The 25,151-nt window shown below is 32.2% G+C and overlaps 1 protein-coding gene across 2 annotated transcripts in view; it reads left to right on the plus strand.

Annotated features, from left to right (window-relative positions):
- Positions 1-1,425: 1,425 nt before the first annotated feature.
- Positions 1,426-25,151, plus strand: part of LOC105197515 — a 149,161-nt gene continuing 125,435 nt past the window's right edge. For both annotated transcript variants that reach the window (XM_011163936.3, XM_011163973.3), the window contains exon 1: positions 1,426-2,048. In XM_011163936.3, coding sequence (XP_011162238.1) covers positions 1,924-2,048 — 125 coding nt within the window. In that variant the 5' untranslated portion in view covers positions 1,426-1,923. The remainder of the gene's footprint in view (positions 2,049-25,151) is intronic.

Raw genomic sequence — 25,151 nt, forward strand, 5'->3', positions numbered from 1 at the left:
GCTTTAATATGTACCTAATAATTAATAATTGTTTTATTAATTTTGATTTGTTTCCGATATAACCACAAACTTTAGAATAGATTAATTAATTTTTACAAACAGAAATTTAAACGAAATCCAGTGTTTAGACAAAAAAATTAGAATAAATCTAAATTCAAATCATTCTTTTTAACTTTATCTTTGATTTTTTGTGTTATTATTTAAAAAAATAAAGAGACTTTTCAAGCATGCTTCTCGGTCTCCACGCTTTCGTTATCAATCGGATTACATTTGAGACAGCAATCGTCAATCCGATTAGCCTAGGGAAATTTTCTATACCTACGTTGAGTACCATTGTTCAATCCAATCCGAGATCCGATTAGTTATCGTAAACACCCTCTAGTTTACACCGAACACTTGACACGCATACTAACAAGTAACTTTCTATTAAATTGTTTTAATTTCGACAATACGTGTAAATGTATACGTGATATCTATATTTAATTAATTATCTTGATTTATATTGTACTATAATAGCTTAATATACTATTCATTAAATTTATTACCGCAATTAAGATAATTGAATAGAAAGTTACTAAATATTACGCGTATCAAGTATTCGGTGTAAACAAAGCCATAGAAAACAAGCCTAAAGGTTGGTTTATGCAGGCCATAACTGCTAACTTATGCCGGAATTTGTAAAAAATTGACCAATCATAGTCAATTATTCTTCTATAAATCGGTTATGATTAGTCAATTTCTTACAGATTCCGGCATAAGTTAACGGTTACGACCTGCATAAATCGGGGTGCGCACGATTGGACACCGCACGATTGGACACCACCACTCACAGCGGCCGATGCCTAGAGTTTTTCCGTTGGTTTGGTTAGATAAGTCAAGATGATTGGTTGGTGTCCAATCGTGCTGTGTCCAAAAGAGTGTCACCCGCATAAATCAACCTTAAGAGGCCTGTTCGTGTTGCTGCCCTTTTTGAATTAATTTCTTTGTTCTCTCTCTCTTTCTTACGATCGAATATATATTTATCTCATCTAGAGTGTAAAAATTTTGGGAAGGTACCGATAGCGCACAGTACTATTGCACACAGCCAATCACAGCGGCTGGTGCCTAGTGATATTCTTCTGTTCAAGCGCTATGAGTGGTTGTGAGTGGCTTGTGTGCAATAGTACTGTGCACTATCGGTACCTTCCCAAAATTTTTAGGGATTTCAAGCAACTCGAACAAACCTATTAGGCTTGTTTTCTGTTCCTGCACTAGACTGCACTAGAACGTTCCTTCTTGCTTTCGCTAACTTTGAAACATCTATCTATTTCATTTTAAGTGTACACTTATTTAGAGAGTTCAGGAACAGAAAACAAACGGATTATGTGCGAAACCAACATGGCGGCCTCCCCTCCTCCCCCTAGTGCGATCGTGCCACTCCCCTGTAGGTTATGTATGTACCCTGCTATTCCTAAGTCCGTGGGTATGACCAGGTCAGATGGCACCCTGCCTAATATCGATGTGATGTTTGGACGCAATTTCCTCGCTTATGGATCTCTAATTTTTAAACTTTGTTACATTATGAGTTTGAACTGTCTTGACATTTTGTTATATACGAAAAAATAAGTAAAATTATAGTGATATGCTGACGTGAAAATTACAAAGTTGAAAAGTTTGTTCCAAAATTTTTGTAGGATGGAAGTTTTAAGTTAGTAAAATAATATAAAAGATTAACGAGAAAATTTTTAAAATGCAACTTGGAGTGAACAAACGTTAGTCGTGCGAGTGATAAACATCACGGAAGAAGCTGAGTCGATGCTGTAGATGTCGAGGTTAATAATATATCTGGGTGTGTTTTGAGGTTATATTGCACGATGGACTGACAGCATCGTTCCTAGTTTTCTGGCGTTTTAGAACATAACGCTTCCCAGTGGGAAATCTAACATGATACATCTTGCCCTCGGGGAAGAGGATGCCTGGTGTTACTGGGTTGTCTCGGTTGGTGCCCTGCTATCATTTCTTGGCCTTGTTGCTGCCTGTATTTGCAGTTGTCGACGGAATGAAAATAAGTAAATATATTAGCAATTTGTTATAAATTTTGATTTAATGTTATAAATTGATATTTCTACTAAGTAGGATGTTAAATTTAAGCTATTTTTCTGTTAATATAAAAAAGTTTTGAATTATACTAATTGTAAATTCTATTAAAAGGCTACTGAATTGAGTAAAGTCTTATCTTCGAGAAACATGTGAGAAATTGTGATGAACGATAATAAATTTAATACTATCATTAATTTTGGAAATACATATTAAGGAGAGTAGATAAATGGAATAATTTTTATACATTTAACCATGAAGTATTGCAATTCATTGTTAATATATTAATTTGTCACACTTCATACTGATTATTGAAAGGTTTTCAGAAAGATTTCATTTCATGTGTAACAATTTTGAAAGGATTCTGCAAAATGTCATAAAATGTTGGAACAGAAATACTTCTAAAATCTCTTACAGCAAATATAAATAGTTGTTTTTCAGCTAGTGCATAACTGATATTACACTGTATTTTGCTATGTAAGATTTTTATTAGAATATAATTAATACTCCAAACTTAATTTCTGATACATTAATGAATAATAATTTTGTACTTTATGTAACTTAGATTATGTTTATATCATAAATGAACATAATTACGACATGTTAAATATTTTTAATAATTATTTGCCTATGTGACTCTCTGCAGTTGTTACTGTATGGGTTACAGTCTTAGAACATATACTATTGGAAGGAGTATAAGTCTATAATTTCTGTACATTTGAGTTGACGCAGAGAAAATTGACAAGGATGGAGATACAATGCGTAGAAGTTTGAAAAGGATGGATATAAAATGCACCTAGTCAGCAATGTTCATGCTCTGACAGATGAAAGCGTAGATACGCGTGAGGACTGCGAGGTGATGAAAAACAGTAGTAACATCAGTTTGATTTGTCTTGAGCATGAGCATTTTTAACTAGGTGCATTATATATCCATCTTTGTAAATCTTCTCTGCATCAATTTTTTAAGCCCATGCTCTTTCCAGTAGAATATGTTCTAAGGTTATAGTAAAAACTTTAAATAGATAACTATAAATTGTATTGAGATACAATATAAATATTTTGATCTTTACTATGGATCCTTTTCAGTGTAATTAGATTATTATGGTTTGATGACATTGATTGGGTGTTACTTTTATACTTTTTCCTCTTTTTGATTCTGAGATTGCAAATGTATGTAAAAATTAATTATAAGTTACTAGTCATCAGAGTAAAAATCAAACAAATTAAAGAAAGAATTAAAGAAATAGAATGATGAGTTTTTTAAGAAATTAAAATTAAAAAAAATTCTTTTTAAAGTTATGACTTATACGACAAGAGGAAAAAGATCAATACAATAGAAAATGTTAAATTTTAAAAATCCACTAATTATTTAAAGTGGAAAGTAGGAGGCAACTTTTCCAAAAAATATTTTAGAAAATGATATTGAATATGTCAATCGAGTCTCACTGTAAAATATTACATGTTCATACTTATGTAAACACTGTGTTATAATTGAAACACTTTGTGGATACAATGTTACACTGTGTCATTTGTATATCTTGTGTTGGAAAATAACCAAAATATATATATTTAAGCACAGAAAGGTAGTCATGATCTCAAAATGACATCAAAGTAATTTTAAAATTAGTATAAAATTACCGTTTCAAAGAAAGATAAAAAAAGGCGTTTGGGTGTGTGCGCGCGCCTAAAACTCTTTATTTTTTCAATCAAAATGATATGTATTAATATTTTCTACAAAATCTCTTATTCAAATCTAAGTAATATTTACTTAAAATAAATATCTTGAAATTGTGTAATCTAATAAAAATGATATGCGTTTGTTCAAAAAAATGTATCAAATTTTTAAAGTGCTATAAAAAGAATATACTTTTTTCTACAAAACTTAAGTGGTAGTATTTGTATTTTTATTTAAAAATATTCCTATTCTAACTCAACTGGTAGTATCTTTAATTTTTATACAAAGAGGTATCTCTGTATTGTCATTGAAATATCTTCTTATTTTAAAAATTCAAATGATGGCATCATTAATTCTCATTGAAAAGTTTTATTTTAACCCAAGTGATATTTTGTTAAATAAATAATATCTTAAAATTGTGTAATTTAATTCAACCTAAATGCATTTTTCAAAAAATTTTTTTAAATAATCAAAGTGTACTATCTTTATATTTCCATTGAAAAATCTTTCAGTTTTAACTCAAATGGTTATATTTAATTTCAATAAGTTTCAATGGAATATATAACATTTTATTTAAAAGAATTAAAGAGGAAACAGTACAGAATGAGAAAATTTTATTGAAATAAAAAATTTTTAATGTATCTAGCAGCGCCATGTTTTTATACATAAAAAAATTTTTATTCTGTACTGTTAATAAAATTTTCTTATTTAAAGATACATTATCACTCAGGTTTTATGGAATCAAATACGTGGGTTAGAATAGAAAATTTTTCAATGAAAATACAAAGTACAAAGTGGTACTACTTGGGTTTTGTAGAATTAAACTTACAGGTAACTACATGAGTTAGCAAAAAAAAAAATTTTTTTGTTAAAATACAAAAACAGTACCACTTGGATTTTGAAGAAAAATAAAGAAAGATAAGTTACGCGCACACATATAGGCGCTTTTTTTTTACCTTTTTTGGAAAAGGTAATTTTGCTGATATCACGCGTTTTGTAATGTTAAGCAGTATGCTTTTTTTGTAATAAAAGACACGATTTACACTATCACTTAGGTTTTATGGTATAAATGTTACACAACAAATTTATTATTATAAACAAGCATTGTTAATCATGTTTGAACGTTTTTCATAATCATGATGGTCCAACAAAATTATTTTTAATATTGTATGTGAATTTTAAATACTTTATTAATAATAGGGGAGAGTGGGGTAAATCAGACCGTGTTCCAAATCGGACCTTTTTAATTTAAATGAATATGGTTAAGTAGATTTGCGTGCCATTTATAATGAAAAGTCTTTATAAGACACCGAATATGACAGCAGTTGACACTTCTTTGTTACATCATTCATCGAATAGTCGCGAATATGTATTTTCAGCCATTGTATGAAAATTAAAAGAAAAAAAATTCTTGTAAATCATTTAAAAGTTGTTAAAAATTTGAAAGATAATTGATTTAAGGTAATTAAAGAGTGTAGAATTAAAAAATATCAATTATTTTGTAATCTTTTTTGCGGTTTATTGTAAAAATTGTTCAAAATTTCGAAAGGACTTGTGTCCAAATCGGACTTTTACGTTGGAATTGCAACCTGATCGTAGCACTAGTAATTGGCCGACCAAATTTGGTCCTAGAAATGTTAAATTAGTACAATATTATGAGTCATCAGACTCGGAATAATTGAATTTTATTGATTTTAACTCTAATTATGTAATAACAATATCATAACATGACCGGGAAACGTCTAACTATATAAACTGTTACTAATTTGTTTTTTTTTTAAATAAAATTTTTATTTTTTAGTATCAAATTGCTTGTTTTTATTTAATACTAAAAAAATACTAAAAAAATGAATTTGAGGAAGATATATAAAATCACACAAATAAAAACAAGCACGAAGATCTAGCTGCGACTGTAGAATGCATTCAAGTTGTGTTAAAAAAAAATACATTATAATCTTTTGAAATTTTATTTAAAAATTAATAAAAATGGGAGTGTCCAATTTGAACCTGGGAGTGATCCGATTTGGAACCATTAGTTCTATGATTTTTTCCGCTTGGGATTATCAAAATAAATCCATTTTTTATCGCCAGTCACGATGCGCCACAAAAAACTTTCCTTTTCTTGCCTGGCCAGCAAAAAAGTCGCAATAGTCCAACGATTCAAAAAGGCATTTTCTGACAACTCATGTAGTCATTTCCTTTTCTTATGAATCTTTCCCATGGCATGCAAGCGTTTTGAGACGGTCATTGGAGACATTTAACTGTTTCGACAATCCTAAAAGCGTTTGGGCTGGATTCTCATCAAATAATTCTTGCTCGACATCTTTAAATCTTTTTGGCTATCCTGGACGTTCTTTGTCTCTTACATTCAAATCACCGTTTTGGAAGCGTTCAAACCAAACTCTACATGTTCTTTCCGATGGAGTTTCATTACCATACACTTTGGATAATAAGCGATGCGCTTCAGCTGCTGTTTTCTTGAGGTCGAAGTAGTGAAGAAGCACATGTTGGAAAAACAGCTTATCGCGATTTATTTTTAGTCGATTGGAAAATGTCTTTAGCGTCAAGAAATAATCTATGAGGATTGAATCACTTTCAGTAATGTCTAAACTACAAAAGACATATGACTTTATCGTCGAAACTTGCCAGCGTTGGAGCCAACACTCTAGTATCGAGCGGCAGGAATTAAGTTTAACACCTAATACAAATGATAATTATAGAAAAGCATCTATTAATTTACAATCATTTTTGTGTTTGGTCTCAATCCTTTCATAACCGTTGCAATACCCATTGTTAATGTGTAACTATCGACTGTCGTCGGCAACAATACCGCATCAAATTGTATTTTTTTTACGATTTTGTAGCCTAAGGTAGCTTGGCTATGTTTGAACGATTGTTCCTGTAAAAAAATGTTAATAATTCAGTCAGAAAATTATCTATGCATAAGCATCCTTAGCGATATAATAATCATAATAAATTTAAGCATATAAATAAAGTAAAAGCATAATAATTAATTATATAATCATAATTATAATAAATTCATTATGATTGGGGACATATTAATCAATGTCATACAATTTAACAAATTTTTATATGATTAAATTAAAAGTATACATAAAAAGAGATAATTGAAGAACATATTATTGTCCATTGAGAACGTGTTTTAATTTAATTTAGATTCTGCTTTAAAAAAAATGGCATTTAAAATATTGCATTTGGATTTTAAATGCGTACGAGATACGTAACAATTTTTGTAGTATAAAAAACATAGTAAATAATCCGATTACACTCACAGTGCCCATTTTTGTTTTTTGGTCATTGCCAGATGCGTTTTAAATGATCCCACATTCTCCCACGTTTGTACCGTTCACACCGAAATTTTGACAACTATTCAGGTTTAAGAATTAATATAACTCTTGTTAGTACTGCCATGAATGATGCATCACATGTCACATGAAAATACGACTATGCGAGCGACGCTTTGTGTCAAAAAGATGTATTAGACAACATTCGCTTGGCGACGATGACGACGTTTCTTAAATGTAAAATAACGAGATATGGACTTTGCGTCACGATATCTCCGCACGTAGGGCATGGAGAGAAAAAATAAAAACACTTTTATTATGCAATTTTTCCCCGAACTATCGATTAAGACTACTCAGAACTTGATCGGTTCAGCCGTTACTGAGATCTGAGAATCTTGTTTGCTTGGAAGTCACTTGCTCGCGTAAAAGAGGATCGGTCTGCGAGTTTTCTATACAGGCACAAGTCGTGACCGCGCCTTTTGATAATGATTTTGTTCTCAGAAATTATCAAAGATGATACATCTAAAGATTTAATGCAGCAGTTCTTTTCCTTTTCTATTGTGAATTGAAGTCTATTTTGTATGTCATTAAATTTATTTAATAAATTATTAACTTATTCTGCGGGAAGTGATAAAATAATGTTATCAACATACTGGTAATAAAATTGTATGTTAAAACCTGAACCATTTATGTCTTTTATAGTAATGCAAGACTTGCATTACTATATCCGCGATTATGGAGGATAATGGGGGAACCAATTGGCATTTCAAAAATTTATTTTTATATAACGTTTTTAAATGTGAAATATGTTGAATCAATACAAAATTACTTAAAAAAAAAAAGGTAAAAAAAGGTGCCAAGTGTGCGCGTGCGTGCTTCAAATAAAAATTTGTAGGGTACACGCACGCACACACACACGCGCGCGCGCCCACACTCGGCGCTTTTTTTACCTTTTTTTTGAAAAGATAATTTTGTACTGATATTACACGTTTTGTAGTAATCATGACTTGGTAACTAAATAGATAATAAAATAGTGGGAGTTAAGAAAATTAGAAAGTTGATGAATTATACCTTGAAGATTCCAATTTTCAGATAGTAAATTTATTAGAGCTTTTTAAAACATAATTTTCTATTGCAAATAATTCCGATTTTTTACTTAATTTCTTTGGCAATGAGTTGTTGTTTGATGAAAAGAAATATACTTTTCATCAAAAGAAAAAAACAATTTTGAAGAACTATGAAAAAATCTAAGAAAAATTTTTACGTAATATTGTTATTAAAAGTAATGTAATACTGTGTAATATTATTGATCAATCATTGATCATTTAGGAGTTCTCTTTACATAAATATAAAATTGAAAAGCTAAATACAATTTTGATAAATGAGATATCGTCTATTATTAAAAATTACAATTGCCTCAAAATTTACGTATTTTGCAAAATTGACAATTGAAAGAGAAAACGATTGGACATTTGAGATTATGGCTACAAATATGACTTGGATCTACTAGTAAAATGTTTTAATAATTAATTGTAAGAAAGTGAGTCTGATCGAAAAGACACTCTATAAAATCGATAAACTTAGTCGATATGTCGTGGCGCTACTGAGCGCTTGAGAATCAGTGATGGGATATGGAAAGATCTTTCTCGCGCACGCGCATTCAAGCAATGCTACATACCCTCATCGACGTACAGTTTTAGTGGTACTATAAGGGCCTTTATATTGGTAAAAGGAAGAAATATTAAGTAAATTGTAGAGAAAGTTTTAATTCAATTTTTTTATTTAAATAAAATGCTGCTTAAAAAGTAACATGAATAAATACAAATACATAATACAAATATATTGCAACAATTTTTTTTTTTTTTTTTTTACGGAGGAGGAAAAAATCTTCGCAAGGTCCCTTTAGAAGCGATAATCTTCTGATCCTCACTCCAAAAGGGACAAGACGCTCTGAAGCCTGTACTTCAGGGTGTGTGGGATTCAATGGGGGTACATCGCAAAAGATTCTACCATTCATTGCCTACCCACTAAAAATACCTCCTCATACCACATGACAAAATACCGTGTGTATGTGTGTGTGTGTGTGTGTGTGTGTGTGTGTGTGTGTGTGTGTTGCGCGCCACATTGCGCCTTTAAAAATTCTACATAAAATTTAAAAAAATAAAATAAAAATAAAGCTCTTCTGATTGTAATACCAAAAAAATAAGGCACTTATGCATGTACTTTTCCATGCTCTATCACAAATAGTGATTAAAAAAAAGCACTTATACTATACCACAGACAGTGATTAAAAAAAAGACATACTATATCACAGTGATTAAAAAAAGGCACTTATACATATAATTTCTTCATGCCATATCACAGACAGTGATTAAACAAAAAAATATGCATGAAGTTAATAAACAAAATAACCTAATTTTGATAAATATTGCATACATGCTGTCACACAAAGTAAAATAAAAGAAGTATTATTAAGAAAAAAACGTTATTTGGCAGATAACATAAAAAGAAACATAAATTTGCCATATGATTATAAAAGTATTAATAAACATTAATTTGGTGTGACAGCAATTCTAAAAATTTTGTGCAAATGATTTTGTAAGAAATAAAAAGAGAAAGTACCGATGCTCCAAAACGTGGAAAGCAATGGCAAAACACGATACAACTGAGGTATTAAAAAATAATTTTTAGTTCTATGTATATAACATCGATAATCTATTGTAACTTTAAAAAATATAATAAAGATAAAAGAGAAAATTTTTACAATTTTAACATACAGGTTTTAATATTTATTCATAAATATTTTTACCATTATGCAGTTCCAAGTGTTTAGAATCTACTTCAAAACTGCGGTAATCTAAATTATGAGCTTGAAAATAGGATCTTATTTTGCAAATTGAATTTAACGTTACAGCATTAATGCGATTTCTCTTTTTATTTTTCACATCAGTGACAATAGAAAATATTCTCTCTGCTTCAGCATTAGAATGTGGAAGTGACAAAGCGGCATATACTAATTGTTTTAAATTTGGAAATAAAGGTTCATCGTTAAAATTTTTTTTCTCAAAAATAGTTTTCCACATTTTGTCAATTTCTAAATTAGCCAAAAATATTTTATCCGCGTTACTAAATACTGAAGATAAAATTCTCCATTTGTAAGCTAAGGTCGTAATGTCAGATATGCCGAAATGTTTTGCTACATTTGTTAAATCTGCAACGATTAGTCTACTTTTATCGCGCAAAGCGACTTCAGGATCTAAAAACTTAAGTTCGCGTAGGATATTGTTATTATATGGTAATCGTTGCAACATTTCTTCTAAAGCGGTTATGTAAAAATCTAAACATTTTGACTTTACTTCTAATATAAATTCTGAACATTCATTTTTAAGATAAATTTCACATTCTGGGCCAACATAAACGGATTCTACCGGTATAAAATTTTTAGAATTTAATAAATTATTTGAAATATCTTCTAAAGCGTTAGGTAATAAAAAATTTTGACTTATCTGCTTTATTAACTGTTCACTATTTTCAGAGATTTTATGAATTGAAATTTTTCTGGATTGAAATAATGCATTAAATGTGTTGAAAAAAATTAAACTATATTTTAAAAATAACATATAGGCTTTGATAACTTTATCATTTAAAATATTAAAAATGGAAATGGCAGAATTATTTTTAGTTTCTAAACTTTCGAGATTAAAATAATATTTTAAAACTTCCCAATTATCGAGAAGTCTCTCAACATATTTGTGTAAGACGAGCCATCTTGTACCTGATAATTTTAAAATTTTACGCTTTTCTATTCCAAAAAATGCTTGAAAATCAGACAGAACAGCTGATCGTTTGGCACTACCAGAAAAATATGTAGCAACTGCATGTAAAACATGATCACAAGAATCCGGCAATTTTGAACAAGCTTCACTCGCGATAAGAGCTGAGGAATGGCATATGCATTTTAATACAATGTGGGCCGGTACCTCTTTTTTTAATCTTGTCATAAAAGAATCGCGACTTCCTATCATAACTGAAGCGTTATCGCTAGCCATTCCTATAATATTTGATATTGGAATTTCTTTACTTTTAATACAATATTCAAACGCAGAATATACTTTTTCTGCGGAACAATCTATAGGATCTAAAGAAATTAATTCTAATAATTCAGTGACAACTTTTTCACTTTTAAATGAAAAATATTGAACTAAGACACAAAGCATCTTATTATTTGCGATAGTTGTGCTTTCGTCGATTAAAATTAAAAATTTTGATTTTTTTAAATTATTAACGGTTCTTTCAATTTTGCGTTTTCCTAAGACATTGCTTATTATTTGTCTACATTTTTTTCGTGATAGTTTTAGATCTTTTGCTATCTGTGAATCAGTTAAAGTATCTTTTATCAAAGGGACCATGTCATTAATTATTTCTAAAGTTATGTTATGAGTCGCGTAAAAAGCAACTAATTTGATTTCGGCTCTTTTAACTTTATCAACATGGTCTGCAAATGTATTATTATGTTCAGTTAATGCAGCAGATGAATTGACATTACAAATCTTAGTTATATTTTTTACATACGTTTTTGTTTTGGAATGTCTAATTAAATCTATTTTGCCGCATGATAAAACTTTATTACAAGCCGTGCAGACAGCTTTTCTATCGTCTTCATGTGAACCAATCCTTAAAATTTTCCAAACCTAACCAAGCTCTTTGGAATGTTATTACCTTGTGTATCCTTTTCTTTTTCCCTTCTCCACTCGTCGATGGCTGTTGGTGATCCATCTTGATACACTGCACTTACGTAATCACTTGCACTTAACACTAAACTTAATCTAATTAAACGTACCCTATCTCGCACCTCGCGGTATAAACGCGGGAAAACTCGTAAACATAATAGTAAGCGGTCTTGTGCGCATGACAGAGCTCCCTATAGGTACCCCATGTTGCTCCCAAATCCGTCACTGAAAATTACTATCTACGTCATCTCACGCATGCGCACAAAAATTCCCTTCTTAGTGAATATCTTTCCATATCCCATCACTGTTGAGAATGCGCTTATGCTTGTCACTATGATTTTTCTATTCCATGTTTTTCTTTGCTAGTAACACGCCCAGCACTGGCGTCTATTTTTTCTGTTCTTATTTAAGCCATTATTCTTGTATACGTACGTTTAGTTCAAAAACATATTTATTGTAGCTAAAGTGCTTGATTTATTACGAATTCCTGACAGGTTATAGGCCTAGGACTCGTAATACATTGCGCGTGTTAGATAAATTTAGTGCACAAGGAAAGAACACATGTTAAAACTGGCTACCGCAACCAGTCTTGCAAATATAGAAAAATTGACTGAAGTTAATTATGAACTGTGGAAGTTTCAAATAAAGAACATACTGGTGTTTAATGACTTATGGCAATATGTTGATGGTACAGAAGTGAAGCCTGCAAAAAACGCACAAGAATGTTTAAAGAAGGACGCTAAGGCATTGGCGCTAATAAATCTGAGCATTACACATAGTCAATTTAACTACATTAAGAAAGCTGTATTGTCAAGGGAAGCATGGGATGGATTCAAAGCGGTATTCGAGTCTCGAGGACCGATGAAGAAAGCGGCCTTATACAAGCAGTTGCTGAGGATGGAGAAGAAGACGGGCGTCACTATGACGCAATACGTCGCCGACTACACACGCAAAGCAGAGCAATTTGAAGAAACGGGCAGCGAGATACCAGATGAGTTATTGTCGATAATGTTGTTAGGTTTATTACCGTCCGAATTTGAAAATTTCAGTATAGTTATCGAGTCGCGCAATGAAATACCGACGCTAGAAAATTTAAAAGTAAAGCCAATTGAGGAGGAAGCGAGACAGAACGATTGCATATCGAAAACGAACGAAGATAATAACAACGCGTTATTAACAAAAAGGCGTTCAAAATATGCACACGCAAAATTGAAAGATAATTTTACTAAAGTGAACACGAGTAAATTCGTTGGAAAATGATATCTTGATAGCGGCGCAACGAAACACATATGCAACGACGAACGAATTAGTAAAACAATAAAAGACGACAATAAATTAAAAGTATACACTGCCGCGGAGCATTTTGTAAAATCAAATGGCGTTGGTGATATAAATTTAAACATAAAATTAAATTGAAATGTGACGAATCCTGTAAAATTGAAAAATACGTTGTATGTCCCAAAATTGCGTAACAATCTTTTATCAGTATTAAGCGTTACGGACAACGGTTATACAGTTACGTTTAAAACGGATAGAGCAACTATCAATCGGAAGGATGATTTAGTAGTTTTTCAGCAATTAAACGCGATCAGTTATATGTAGTCAATGAAAAGAAAGAATATGCAGCGTTTACAGGCGAAAAAGATTAAATTGATTTGCGAAAATGGCATCAAAGGTACGGGCATCTTAACGTTACTGATTTGAAAGCGATTCAAAATAAGGACATGGTCAAAGATATTAATTTCTTGTCGAGAGCGAACGAAATAAATTGCGAAGTATGCGCGAAATGTAAAATTCTTGTTCAACCGTTTAAACCATTGTCTAACCGCGAAAAGAAAATTTTAGGTTCAATACATTCTGATATATGTCAATCGATAAATACTGAATCAATTAGAGGCGCGAAATATTTTGTTAGTTTTATAGACGATAGCTTCAGATATACGGAGATAGCAATGCCTCGAATCAAGTTGGATGTTATTCAGGTCTTCAAGAACTACAAACGAAGAGTGGAAAATCAAACTGGTCAACGAATTAAAAAATTCCGTACTGACAATGGGAGAAAGTACTTGTCAAAGGATTTTAACGATTTCCTTAAGGAAGAAGGGATTCAGCACCATTTAAGCATTGAGTATACACCTCAATAAAACGGCATGGCGGAGAGAGCCAATCGTACATTAGTGGAAATGGCGAGGTGCATAATGTTGCAAGCAAATCTTCCTAAGTCATTGTGGGTTGAAGCAATAAATACGGCAACATTTCTGAGAAATAAATGTATAACGAAGAGTCTCGATGGAATCACACTATTTGAAGCTTGGGCACAGCGTAAACTGTACGTAGGTTTCTTCAGAATTACTGGCAGTAAATCGATCTCATTGAACAAAAGCCGAAAAGGAAAGAAATTTCAACTAAAAGGAGAAGAATACTGGTAGGCTATTCAGAAGAATCCAAGGCTTATTGCTTGTGGAAACCAGGAACGAAGACTGTCATCAAGGCACGTGATGTAAAGTTCTTTGAAAGGATTGAGGACCCTGTGGAATTCACATCAAAAAAGATGTTTACCGTACCTGATACAATTGAGACGGCAAATAAAGAACGTGCTAAACAACAAGAGGATGATATCGAGGACGAGGACAATTCAGAATTACTCGATGAAAGAAATTATCATAATGATGAAGCAGAAGAAGATTCGTCAGAAAATTTACATGACAACGGACAAGAAGATAACAGACCATGTTGAGGGGTAGGTTGTCTTAAGATTATAAGAACTGGTAAATCTGGTAGACCACGAAAATGTACAACATTTGGATTCGAAGTTCGTGTCTCAAATGTTGGAACAAGATGACAAAGAAGACTGACTAACCGCCGTGAAAAAAGAATATGACACACTGCAAGAAAATAAAACAGATTCTTGTACCAAAGCCGAAAAATAAGGTTTTAACGAATCAATGAGTATTTAAAACTAAAATTAATAAAAACGATGAAATCGAGAAATACAAAGCGAGATTGGTTGCTCGGGGACACACTCAAGAATTTGGAATAGATTTTAAAGAATAGTCTTTCCTCTCTCCGTAGCAAGGTACGAAACAATTTGTATATTACTTGCTTCATCCATAATTAGCGGGTTTAGAGTTAAATCTAAAATGCTTTTAGAACTGAAATCTGTATAAACTTAATAAATAAAAATAAACAAAATATAAAATTTAATGAATTAAAAACAAAATTTAAAAGAATAAGAACAAAATACAAAAATAAAAATAATTAATAAACAAAAATACAAAATTTAAAAACAAAATTAAAATTATAAAAACAGAAAGTAGAAACAAAATAATTAAAATTTAAAAACAGAATAAAGTTAAATTAAAGAGCAATATTAAAAGTAAACAATATTAAAAAATAAATAAAAATAGAATTAACAATTAAATCAAAATTTTAGAAACAAATTAAAAGTAAAATTTAAAAATAAATAAATACCAACAGAAAATTCAAAATAAAAACTAGAAACAATATGATGTAAATTCAAGATTGCGACTGTATACAAATTAAATAGAACATGGACCAAAACAGTCATAGCAAGTTCTTGATGCTGAAATAAATATAAAAACATTAAAAAAACAAACCTTAAAAACAAATTAAAAATAAAAACTAAAACAAAATTTAACAATTAAAGATCGATACTTAAAAGTCTGATAAAGACGATAAACGAGACTTGAAACAAAAATATATTTTTAAGTATAGTTTTTTATAAAAATTGTATTGCAAAAAAATGAGTGTTGCCATATGGTCCGTCACACTCATGAGGAACTAGGATTAAACACATTCATGTTATAAACTGAATGTAGTGTGGCAAAATGTAGATTTTTTTTAAAACAATGACATAGGAATGATGTCTAGTCATTCGATGCAGAAATATGAATTATGCATGTATTTTTCAACCTGATTTATGTCATTCAGATACGTCATCATTTTTTTCTTCGCAAAATTTCAGATTTGTTGATTTCGTGAATCTGCCGCTAGAAGCCGCTGACGCTATACTGCAAAATCACTGTCTGAGGGTTTCTGAGATTGCTAATTATGAATCCTATGTCAAAAATTTAAAACTTAAAATGGTGGATACAATATGGTAAACAAAATTATTAAAATTGACTGAATTTGCTTAAAGCTTGTTATTTAGAAATTTTCGAGTTCTCTGATTACGAATCTACTGTCAAAAATTTTAAATGGCTTTAATATGGCGGACAAAGTTATCAAAATCAACCAGATTTACTTGACACTTGTTGTTCTAGCGTTTTTGAGGTCTTTGATTACGAATTCGATGTTAAAAATATAAAATTTGAAATGCCAAATGTAATATGACGAACTAATGTGACAAATGTAATTTTCAAAGTTTTAAGCAAATTTGGTTTATTTTGAAAATTTTGTCTGCCAAATTGGATTAACCATTTTTAACTTTGTATTTTTGATATTGAGTTTCTAATGAACATTCTTCAAAATTTTGAGTAACATGTTTTAAGCAAATTTTGGTTGATTTTGAAAATTCCGTCCGCTCTATTGAATCTGCCGTTTTAAATTTTATATTTTTTACGCCAAATTCATACTCAGCGACCCCGAAAACTTCCGGATAACAAGTTTCACAAAATTATATTTACTAGAAAAAAAGAATGCCACAAAGAGGGGATGAGGGAATTAAACACAAAATAAAAATTAATAACTAAATACTAAATTAAAACTAAAAATTTAATAAAGATGTTTGAATAAGTTTAAAATAAATAAAATATTAATACAAAATATCAACAAAATCATACAAAATCTAAACAAATAAAATATAAAAACGTAAAATGTAAAATTAAATGAGAAAAGAATTTGAAAACGTAAATCAAAACATAAATCAATGCCGTGAAAGTCAACACTGGATGTTTGTGTAAAATTAATACATATATTGACAAGCAGTTATTAGCGCAATACGTTTTGATCTCCAATTTTGGATCATCTTCAGTATAAGTATAATGTTACAGATTACTCAGATCTTGTTTACTCCAAATGCGAAATCAAATATAAAGTAACAAACAAAACAAAACAAAAGTTAAGGCTCTTATAACTAAATTAAATGAGAGAAAAGTGAGCTCAAGAGCCACGCAGGATGTCGGGTGCAAATAAATAACAAATAACTCCAATGTCAGGCAAACGTTTCGACCTTTAATGACGGTCTTCCTCAGTGGTAATACAAGTCTATAAAACAACAATCGCACTAATTACGATATGAATTTGTCACAATAAACAAATAAAGAACAAAAATAAGAAATGAAAACAAGTTACCGAATAGATAGAGATTACATCTTACTACAACGTCTTAGAATAATAATATTATGAAAGACCTCACAGAGCGTGTGCCGAGACAAGAGTTTTGTGAAACTACATAGATTGGTTGCTAACAAATAAATAAATAAGAGAAAGATATTAAAATGATGACTTTAAACTTGTGGCAAACAACCATAAAAATAAAATAATTAAATAAGGAGAATAAACAGAAAATCAATTAAAAAAATTAAATAAATAAATAAAAAAGAATAAAATGGAAGCTGTACAAGTCATTAGATATAAAATTGTAAAAAAAACACTTATATAAATTATTGTAAATTCAATAAAAAAGGGAAAAAAAAGGAAATAAACCGAAGCGAAAATTATATACAAAATACCTCTAAGCACCAAAACTCGTGTCACAGCCTTGAGATGGGATGTTATATCTCGGTGAGAATAGATACGAATAATAAGGACCGAAACGAGATAGCCAACGGTGGCCCGAACGAAAGGAATAGAAGGAGGAGGGGTGATGAACCTAAGAAGGGGGAATACGCTTGAGGATCGGAAGATACGCATCCGAGAGAAGTTCCGTGTCGCTTTGTTTATTGAATCCGTGCATTTGATTTTTGATGTGTAGCATCTCAGATATAGATTTTTTGACATAACATGGTTCCTTGTCTAAAATTTCCACATTCTCCCAATCGAATTCGTGATTTTCTCCGATGCGGTGTAGCGAAATAACTAAAGGAGAACTGGCCTTCCTAATGTCTGCTTTATGTTCGCTAACTCTTGTTTTTAATTGGCGTTTTGTCTGTCCCACGTAAGAGGAATCGCAGTCCTTACAGTTAATTTTATAAACTACGTCATTACAAGAAAGACGCTCTGTATGGTCTTTGCCAGTAGTTATAAATTTGTTCAGTTTGGAAGGGATTGTGAACGCAACACTGCAGTCAAACTTACATGAGAAAGACGAAAATTTTTTTGATACAGACTCAATGTAAGGGATCGTAAAAAATCTTCTCACATGTTTATCATCCATGCAGGTGTCATCTTTATAAAAAAGGTGTTTGAGTCTGAAATTTATCATGGAGAAGATAAAATTTAAAGGATAGTTATTTTCCAATAAAATGTTAACTAAAATTATGAAGTTCTTACGGTGGAATTGAGGATGTGTTAATAACAGTAATTTGTCAACCATACCAAAAATAACACCCTTTTTATGACACAGGGGATGATGTGAGAAAAAATTTAAGTATCTTCCTGAGAAAGTTGGTTTGCGGTATTGATCGAAAATAATTCTATTATTCACATTTATAAGCATAACATCAAGAAAACCGATTTTCCCCTCGATCTCTCTCTCCATGGTGAATTGTAAACGGTCATGCATGGAATTAAACGTGTCAAGGATGCCCGATAGCGAGTTAGCCGGGGCTGCTAATACAATGTCATCTACATATCTGCAGTAAAAAGGTAGATGAAAAGAAAGTTTTAACGCCTTGCCCTCCAAATCCTGCATGACCAAATCCGCCAAGATAGGAGACAACGGTGACCCCACCGAAGATTTGTTTATAACAAATATTATTAAATTTAAAGTACGTGGAATCTATTATTAAATTTGAAGCTTTGAGAAATTTATTGACCGGAATAGTGGTGTTTTGTCAGTGTGGGTTAGTTTTCAGTAAACCCATTTTTGTTTCTTCGAACCAACACGTCTAGGAAGGGAATTCTCCTGTTCTACCTCCATTGTAAACTTAATGTTTGGGTGTTGGGCGTTGAGAAAAGCGAAGAAGGGTGAAAGTTTCTTTGCCGTAGCTCTATATAACAAATGTGTCATCTACGTATTGGAACCACGTGGAAGGTTTGAAAGATGCGTTCTTCAGAATTTTGTTTTCGAGATGGTCCATGAAGATGTTTACAACAATGGGTGAAACAAGGGATCCTATTGCGTGTGTATTTATTTAAACCTTTACTGTAGTAAAACTGTAAGTTGCAAATATCGGGTATTTTCGAGAAAACGACGATTAAATATTTCTTTATAGTATTGTTACAGAAGAAACGCGCGATTTAAAAATTATAATAAATATATTAATTAAAAACACGCGACTTAAAAATTATTATACAGGGTGCGCCATCTCAATTTGGTCGATGGAAGTATTGAATAACTTAGAGAATTTTTAACAGATTTCACAAAGTTATATTTTTTTATAAAATTTCATTCATTACAATTTATTTTAATTAGTTTTTAAAAACAACATTGATTAAATGTCTACTTTTATTACTGATTGTGAGACAAAAATGAGCTCTTTTTTTCGGCATTTTCCATCACATTTATCAGTGTCTCGGGCGATATCGTTACGATTTTGGCTCGAATGTTGTTTTTAAGCTCATTTATGGTTTTCGGTTTGTTGGCATAGACTTTATTCTTCAAGAATTCTCACAAGAAGAAGTCCGGTGCAGTCAAATTCGGCGATCTTGGTGGCTAGTCAGTAATCACCTTCTTTTAACACCACAAGTTTCTAGAACGTGCCGAAAAAAGAGCTTGTTCTTGTCTCAGTAATAAAGGCGGACATTTGATCGATATTATTTTTGGATACTGATTAAAATAAATTGTAATGAAGCAAATTTAATAAAAATTTACGACTTTGTGAAATCTGTTGAACATTCTCTAAGTTATTCAATACTTCCATTGACCAGGTTGAGATAGCGCATCCTATGTGTGTATGTATGTATGTATATACAGGGTGATTCAGAATGACCCATGTGTCCCTGTAAAGACGTGTTCTTGGATAAATTTTGAGACGATTTTTTCTGTACGAAAATTTTGTCCGATGCTTACTTTTTGAATAATAAGAGAATAAACTTAGCGAATCACGGGCCGTGTACACATGGTAGACAAAGGCGGCGCAACTCACCGTCCGACATGGGTAAGCGCCCGCGTCAGACGGTGAGTTGCGCCGCCTTTGTCTACCATGTGTACACGGCCCGTGATTTGCTAAGTTTATCGTCTTATTATTCAAAAAGTAAGCATTGGACAAAATTTTTGGACAGGAAAAATTATCTCAGAATTTATCCCAGAACACATCTTTACAGGGACCCATGAGTCGTTCTGACTCACTCTGTATATACATATATATATATATATATATATATATATATGTACTTATATATATATATGTACTTATATATACAGGGTGTTCGTTAATGGTTGTCCAGCCTTTTACCGTACGTAGATGCCGTACCGACTGAGCTTGCTAATTTGCTAAACGTTTCCTAGATGACAGCTGCTTCGGTTGAGCGTGCGAACGCGATCTCGCAGGACCGAGTGACACGTACAGGCCCCTGGTGAAAATTTTTCTCATATTTTTTTCGTATAATTTTTCCGAACATCTGTATAATTTTTTATGAAACGTTATAAAATGTAAAAAAGTTAAAAGTATTTTTTTAAAACTGTGAGATGAGAAATCTCAGAATACTTCAGAATGTACGTGTATGAAAAGTTCTAACAATAAAAGATGTAGACTTTCTAAGTATTATTTCTACGTATTTCTGAAAAATGTTCCTATTCGTATAAAAATTATGAGAAAAACTGTAACCAGGAATGTTAAATTCTATAAACGAGAAATTTTATAAAAAATTATTAGAATAGTTTTTACCGGGGAAAGCTGTGCATACTTTGTTATATTACATTTGTTACTAAGATTACTATTTCTATTTATTAATCAAATTAATAAATAAAGTAGTAAATAGAAACGTAGAATACTGAATACATTTAATAATATATCCACACAATTTTTATCACAAATTTTTAATACTTGTAATCTTTTGAATTTAAATATTATCTTTGAAATACTTTTAATTTAAAGAACTTCAGAAATAATATTGTAATGTGATATCAAGTAATGAAAGCTAAATGGTAACGTGGACTTCCACACCACCTTTGAGGTTCCACGATTGGCGCGTTAGGTTTTTTGAAGTGAACCTTCGCCTAGACCCATATTATACCACATTAAAGACCTATTTTTTTGGTACATAAAGCTTAAATAGATATGTAACTTTTCATCTACGTGTGTTCTTACGCAATATGACTTCAAAATATCTATTTAAGCTTTATGTACCAAAAAAATAGGTCTTTAATGTGGTATAATATGGCTCTAGGCGAAGGTCCACTTCAAAAAACCTAACGCGCCAATCGTGGAACCTCAAAGGTGGTGTGGAAGTCCACGTTACCATTAGCTTTCATTACTTGATATCACATTACAATATTATTTCTGAAGTTCTTTAAATTAAAAGTACTTCAAAGATAATATTTAAATTCAAAAGATTACAAGTATTAAAAATTTGTGATAAAAATTGTGTGGATATATTATTAAATGTATTCAGTATTCTACGTTTCTATTTACTACTTTATTTATTAATTTGATTAATAAATAGAAATAGTAATCTTAGTAACAAATGTAATATAACAAAGTATGCACAGCTTTCCCCGGTAAAAACTATTCTAATAATTTTTTATAAAATTTCTCGTTTATAGAATTTAACATTCCTGGTTACAGTTTTTCTCATAATTTTTATACGAATAGGAACATTTTTCAGAAATACGTAGAAATAATACTTAGAAAGTCTACATCTCTTATTGTTAGAACTTTTCATACACGTACATTCTGAAGTATTCTGAGATTTCTCATCTCACAGTTTTAAAAAAATACTTTTAACTTTTTTACATTTTATAACGTTTCATAAAAAATTATACAGATGTTCGGAAAAATTATACGAAAAAAATATGAGAAAAATTTTCACCAGGGGCCTGTACGTGTCACTCGGTCCTGCGAGATCGCGTTCGCACGCTCAACCGAAGCAGCTGTCATCTAGGAAACGTTTAGCAAATTAGCAAGCTCAGTCGGTACGGCATCTACGTACGGTAAAAGGCTGGACAACCATTAACGAACACCCTGTATATATACATATATATATATATATATATATATATATTTATATTTATATATTCTAATGTAACAATACGTTAGAAATACATATCTGTCGGTAAATCAGACTTCTATGGTAAAAAGTGGGGACATTCATTAATAATCACCCTGTATATACAGGGTGTCCCAAAAAAGTCGGGACACCTAAATATGTCGGGAAATATAAGTTTTACAGAAAAATGTTTTAGACAAAAGTTGCATTGTTTTGAGGAATACATAAGATGGTGTCATTAATTTGACCTTGAATAGTTGCTTGAAGGTCACGTGAAAAACACCTTCAATTTTTTAATGGGACTGCCAACTTTTTATTACATATTCTTGTAGCTTATCTCGATACCTTTCTAAAACACTACAAGAAAGTTTATTTTTGTGGGGACATTTATTAATAATTACCCTGTATATATATTTTCTTATGACCGGGAAGATTATCTCGTTCTCATACACTCACGCTGTAACAATAACACGTGCAGTCTCGAAATAAGAAAATAGACTTTTTTAAAAAGATAACTTTAATATAAGATCAAGACGATAACAACAACAACCGTTGACAGGGAACGAAATTCTCCTGTCGCGCACATTGATCGCCTCGCGCGAATCGATATTACTCGCTTCCTCAGGGCGAGCACGCAACACTGCCCCCCTTTTTCAAAGTTGTTGTTTCGAAAACTAACTCAGAGGGCCGAAAGATTCCTCACGACTTGTTGTTTGTTCATATTCTTCATCTTGAGTCTTGCGCGCTTCTTTCTTTATTCTTCGGATAAGGGAGGGATTAGTTCTCGAGAATCCAATGCCTTTAAGACTCCCTGTCACCGCTTTGGCATTTGCCCTCAAGCCCACGGGAAAACTTCGATTCAAAAACCGGGGCGAGGCGGTCTTCTTTAGAAAGTCGAAGAAATCAAACTCTTCCAAAGATGAAATTTTTCTCGTACCCAAGATGTCACAAATGAATTTAAAACTGAAACAAATAAAAACCCGACGAGTATCACATTTCAAACAACATAACCTTGCAAGAGAAAAATCTTTTGTCAAGAATTCTTGTTTCCTACATTTCAAACAAAATTTTAAGATAGCACGCAAAAGATTCTAATCTGACGACTTTCTGTTCTACCCTGAGCTCTTGCCTCAGGTTACCGAGCGCCGTCTTCTGTGATCCAGAAGAAAAAGAATTGAAGCTCACTCTTAGCTCCTGACGAAAGAAAAATCTCTAGAATTTATCTCCCAAGGTGAGGATTTCTAGGGAAACTCGACGACCTCTACCCCGAGCCACAACTTACCGAGCGTCGCCAGAGTCACTCCCAAATCAGCACCTTTTTGGAAGAAAAAAATCCTAAACTCTCTTTTGCTTCATCTTCAGCTTTTGCCACGGGTAACCGAGCATTATCCTCCGCTATTCAGACCAAAATGACGACCTCCTGCTCTACCCTGGGCTCCTGCCACAGATTACCGAGCGTCGTCTTGAGCAAAATCAAACAAAAATGACGACCTCCCGCTCTTACCCGGACTTTTGCTATGGGAAGCTAAACACCGTTCGCCGCAAATCCATTCCTTTGAGTTAAACCAAGAAATTTTAAAATAACAGAAATAATAGAAATAATTCTAAGCTTTTGAGGAAAGAACGGTTCCCAAATCCATCTCCCAAGGCCTTCTAGGGACTTCCAGGGAAGCACGACGGCCTTCTGCTCTACATCGGGCTACTGCCACAAGTTACCGAGTGCCGTCCAAGTCATTCCCAAACTATCGCCCTTTTGAAAGAAAGAAACTCGAGACCGTTTCCCTCTTTTCTGGGACGAAATTTCAATTCCGCAAAGAAGAAATTCTAAGCTAAAACTAATTCTCTTTTCCCCTCTCTTCTTTCTCTCTCTCTCTTTTTCTCTCTATTTACTCAAGAAAATTTTAAGAGGAAACGATACGCCATGCGTTAATTAAAACGATAAAAATCAATAGATGTAGATACAAGCGTAAAATGCGTTTGACAAGAATATTTTCTTCCTCAACTAAAGACGTGCCAAAACAAGACGGACACAACGCGTTCCCCCGTTCATCCAACGCAAAACTTCTTGCGCACAAGCAACGCGGACACAACACGCCTCGACCATCCGACGGAAAACTCTTCACGACCAAGAAATGCGGACACAACGCGTCTCCAACATTCTAAGCAAAACTTCCCGCACGTAAATAAACATTTTTGGAAGGACTTAGCTGTGTCTTCCGAAGACGTAGTTCCCCATCACGTTGAAGTAACGTCGCTAACTCCTCCCGTTGTAGACAAATGGATAGCTCCTTACACATCTTCCTCAGCACCTCTAAAGTTGAACGAAGAACAGCTTCTGTGTCCGCCGTCTCCACCCGAGAGCTCTGACACTTCACCCAACGCGTGCAAATTTACTTTCTTGATTTTGCTATGGCTTGTTTTTAAATCCTTGAAAACGATCCAAGAACGGTCAAACAAGCCCCCAAAATGTTACGACTGGGAAGGTCATCTCGTATTCGCGCACTTATGAAATAATAAGACAGACTTTTAAAAAGATAACTTCAATATAAGAGCATGACAGTTTGTAAGAAAGATTAAGACGACAACAACAACAACCGTTGACAGAGAACGATCTTCTCCTGTCGCGTACATCGATCGCCTCGCGCGAATCGATATTAGTCGCTTCCTCAGGACGAGCTCGTAACAATATATACACACACGCACATACGCACACATACATACATAGGGTGCAATATCTGAATCTGGTCAATAGAAGTATTGAATAACTTAGAAAATTTTCAACAGATTTAAAAAAATTAATTTCTTTTATTAAATTTGATTCATTACAATTTATTTTAGTTAGTATCCAAAAACAACATTGATTACATGTCCGCTTTTATTACTGAGGCCAAAACGTGTATATGTGTGCTAGGGTGGGCCAAAAAAATCGACTATTTTTTTTTTCACTTTATACTCTGAAAACTTGGTTGGTAGAGACCTTAAAAACATTCTCTCCAAGTATGAGCTCTTAATTTTAATAGGAAAGTCCTCCGCCTCTCAGTTTTCTATTTTTTTCTTATTATGAGGAAGAAAAATATATATCTCGGTATCTAC

The sequence above is a fragment of the Solenopsis invicta genome, chromosome 5 (genome assembly GCF_016802725.1).
Source record: "Solenopsis invicta isolate M01_SB chromosome 5, UNIL_Sinv_3.0, whole genome shotgun sequence".
In the NCBI taxonomy this organism is placed as follows: Eukaryota; Metazoa; Arthropoda; class Insecta; order Hymenoptera; family Formicidae; genus Solenopsis; species Solenopsis invicta.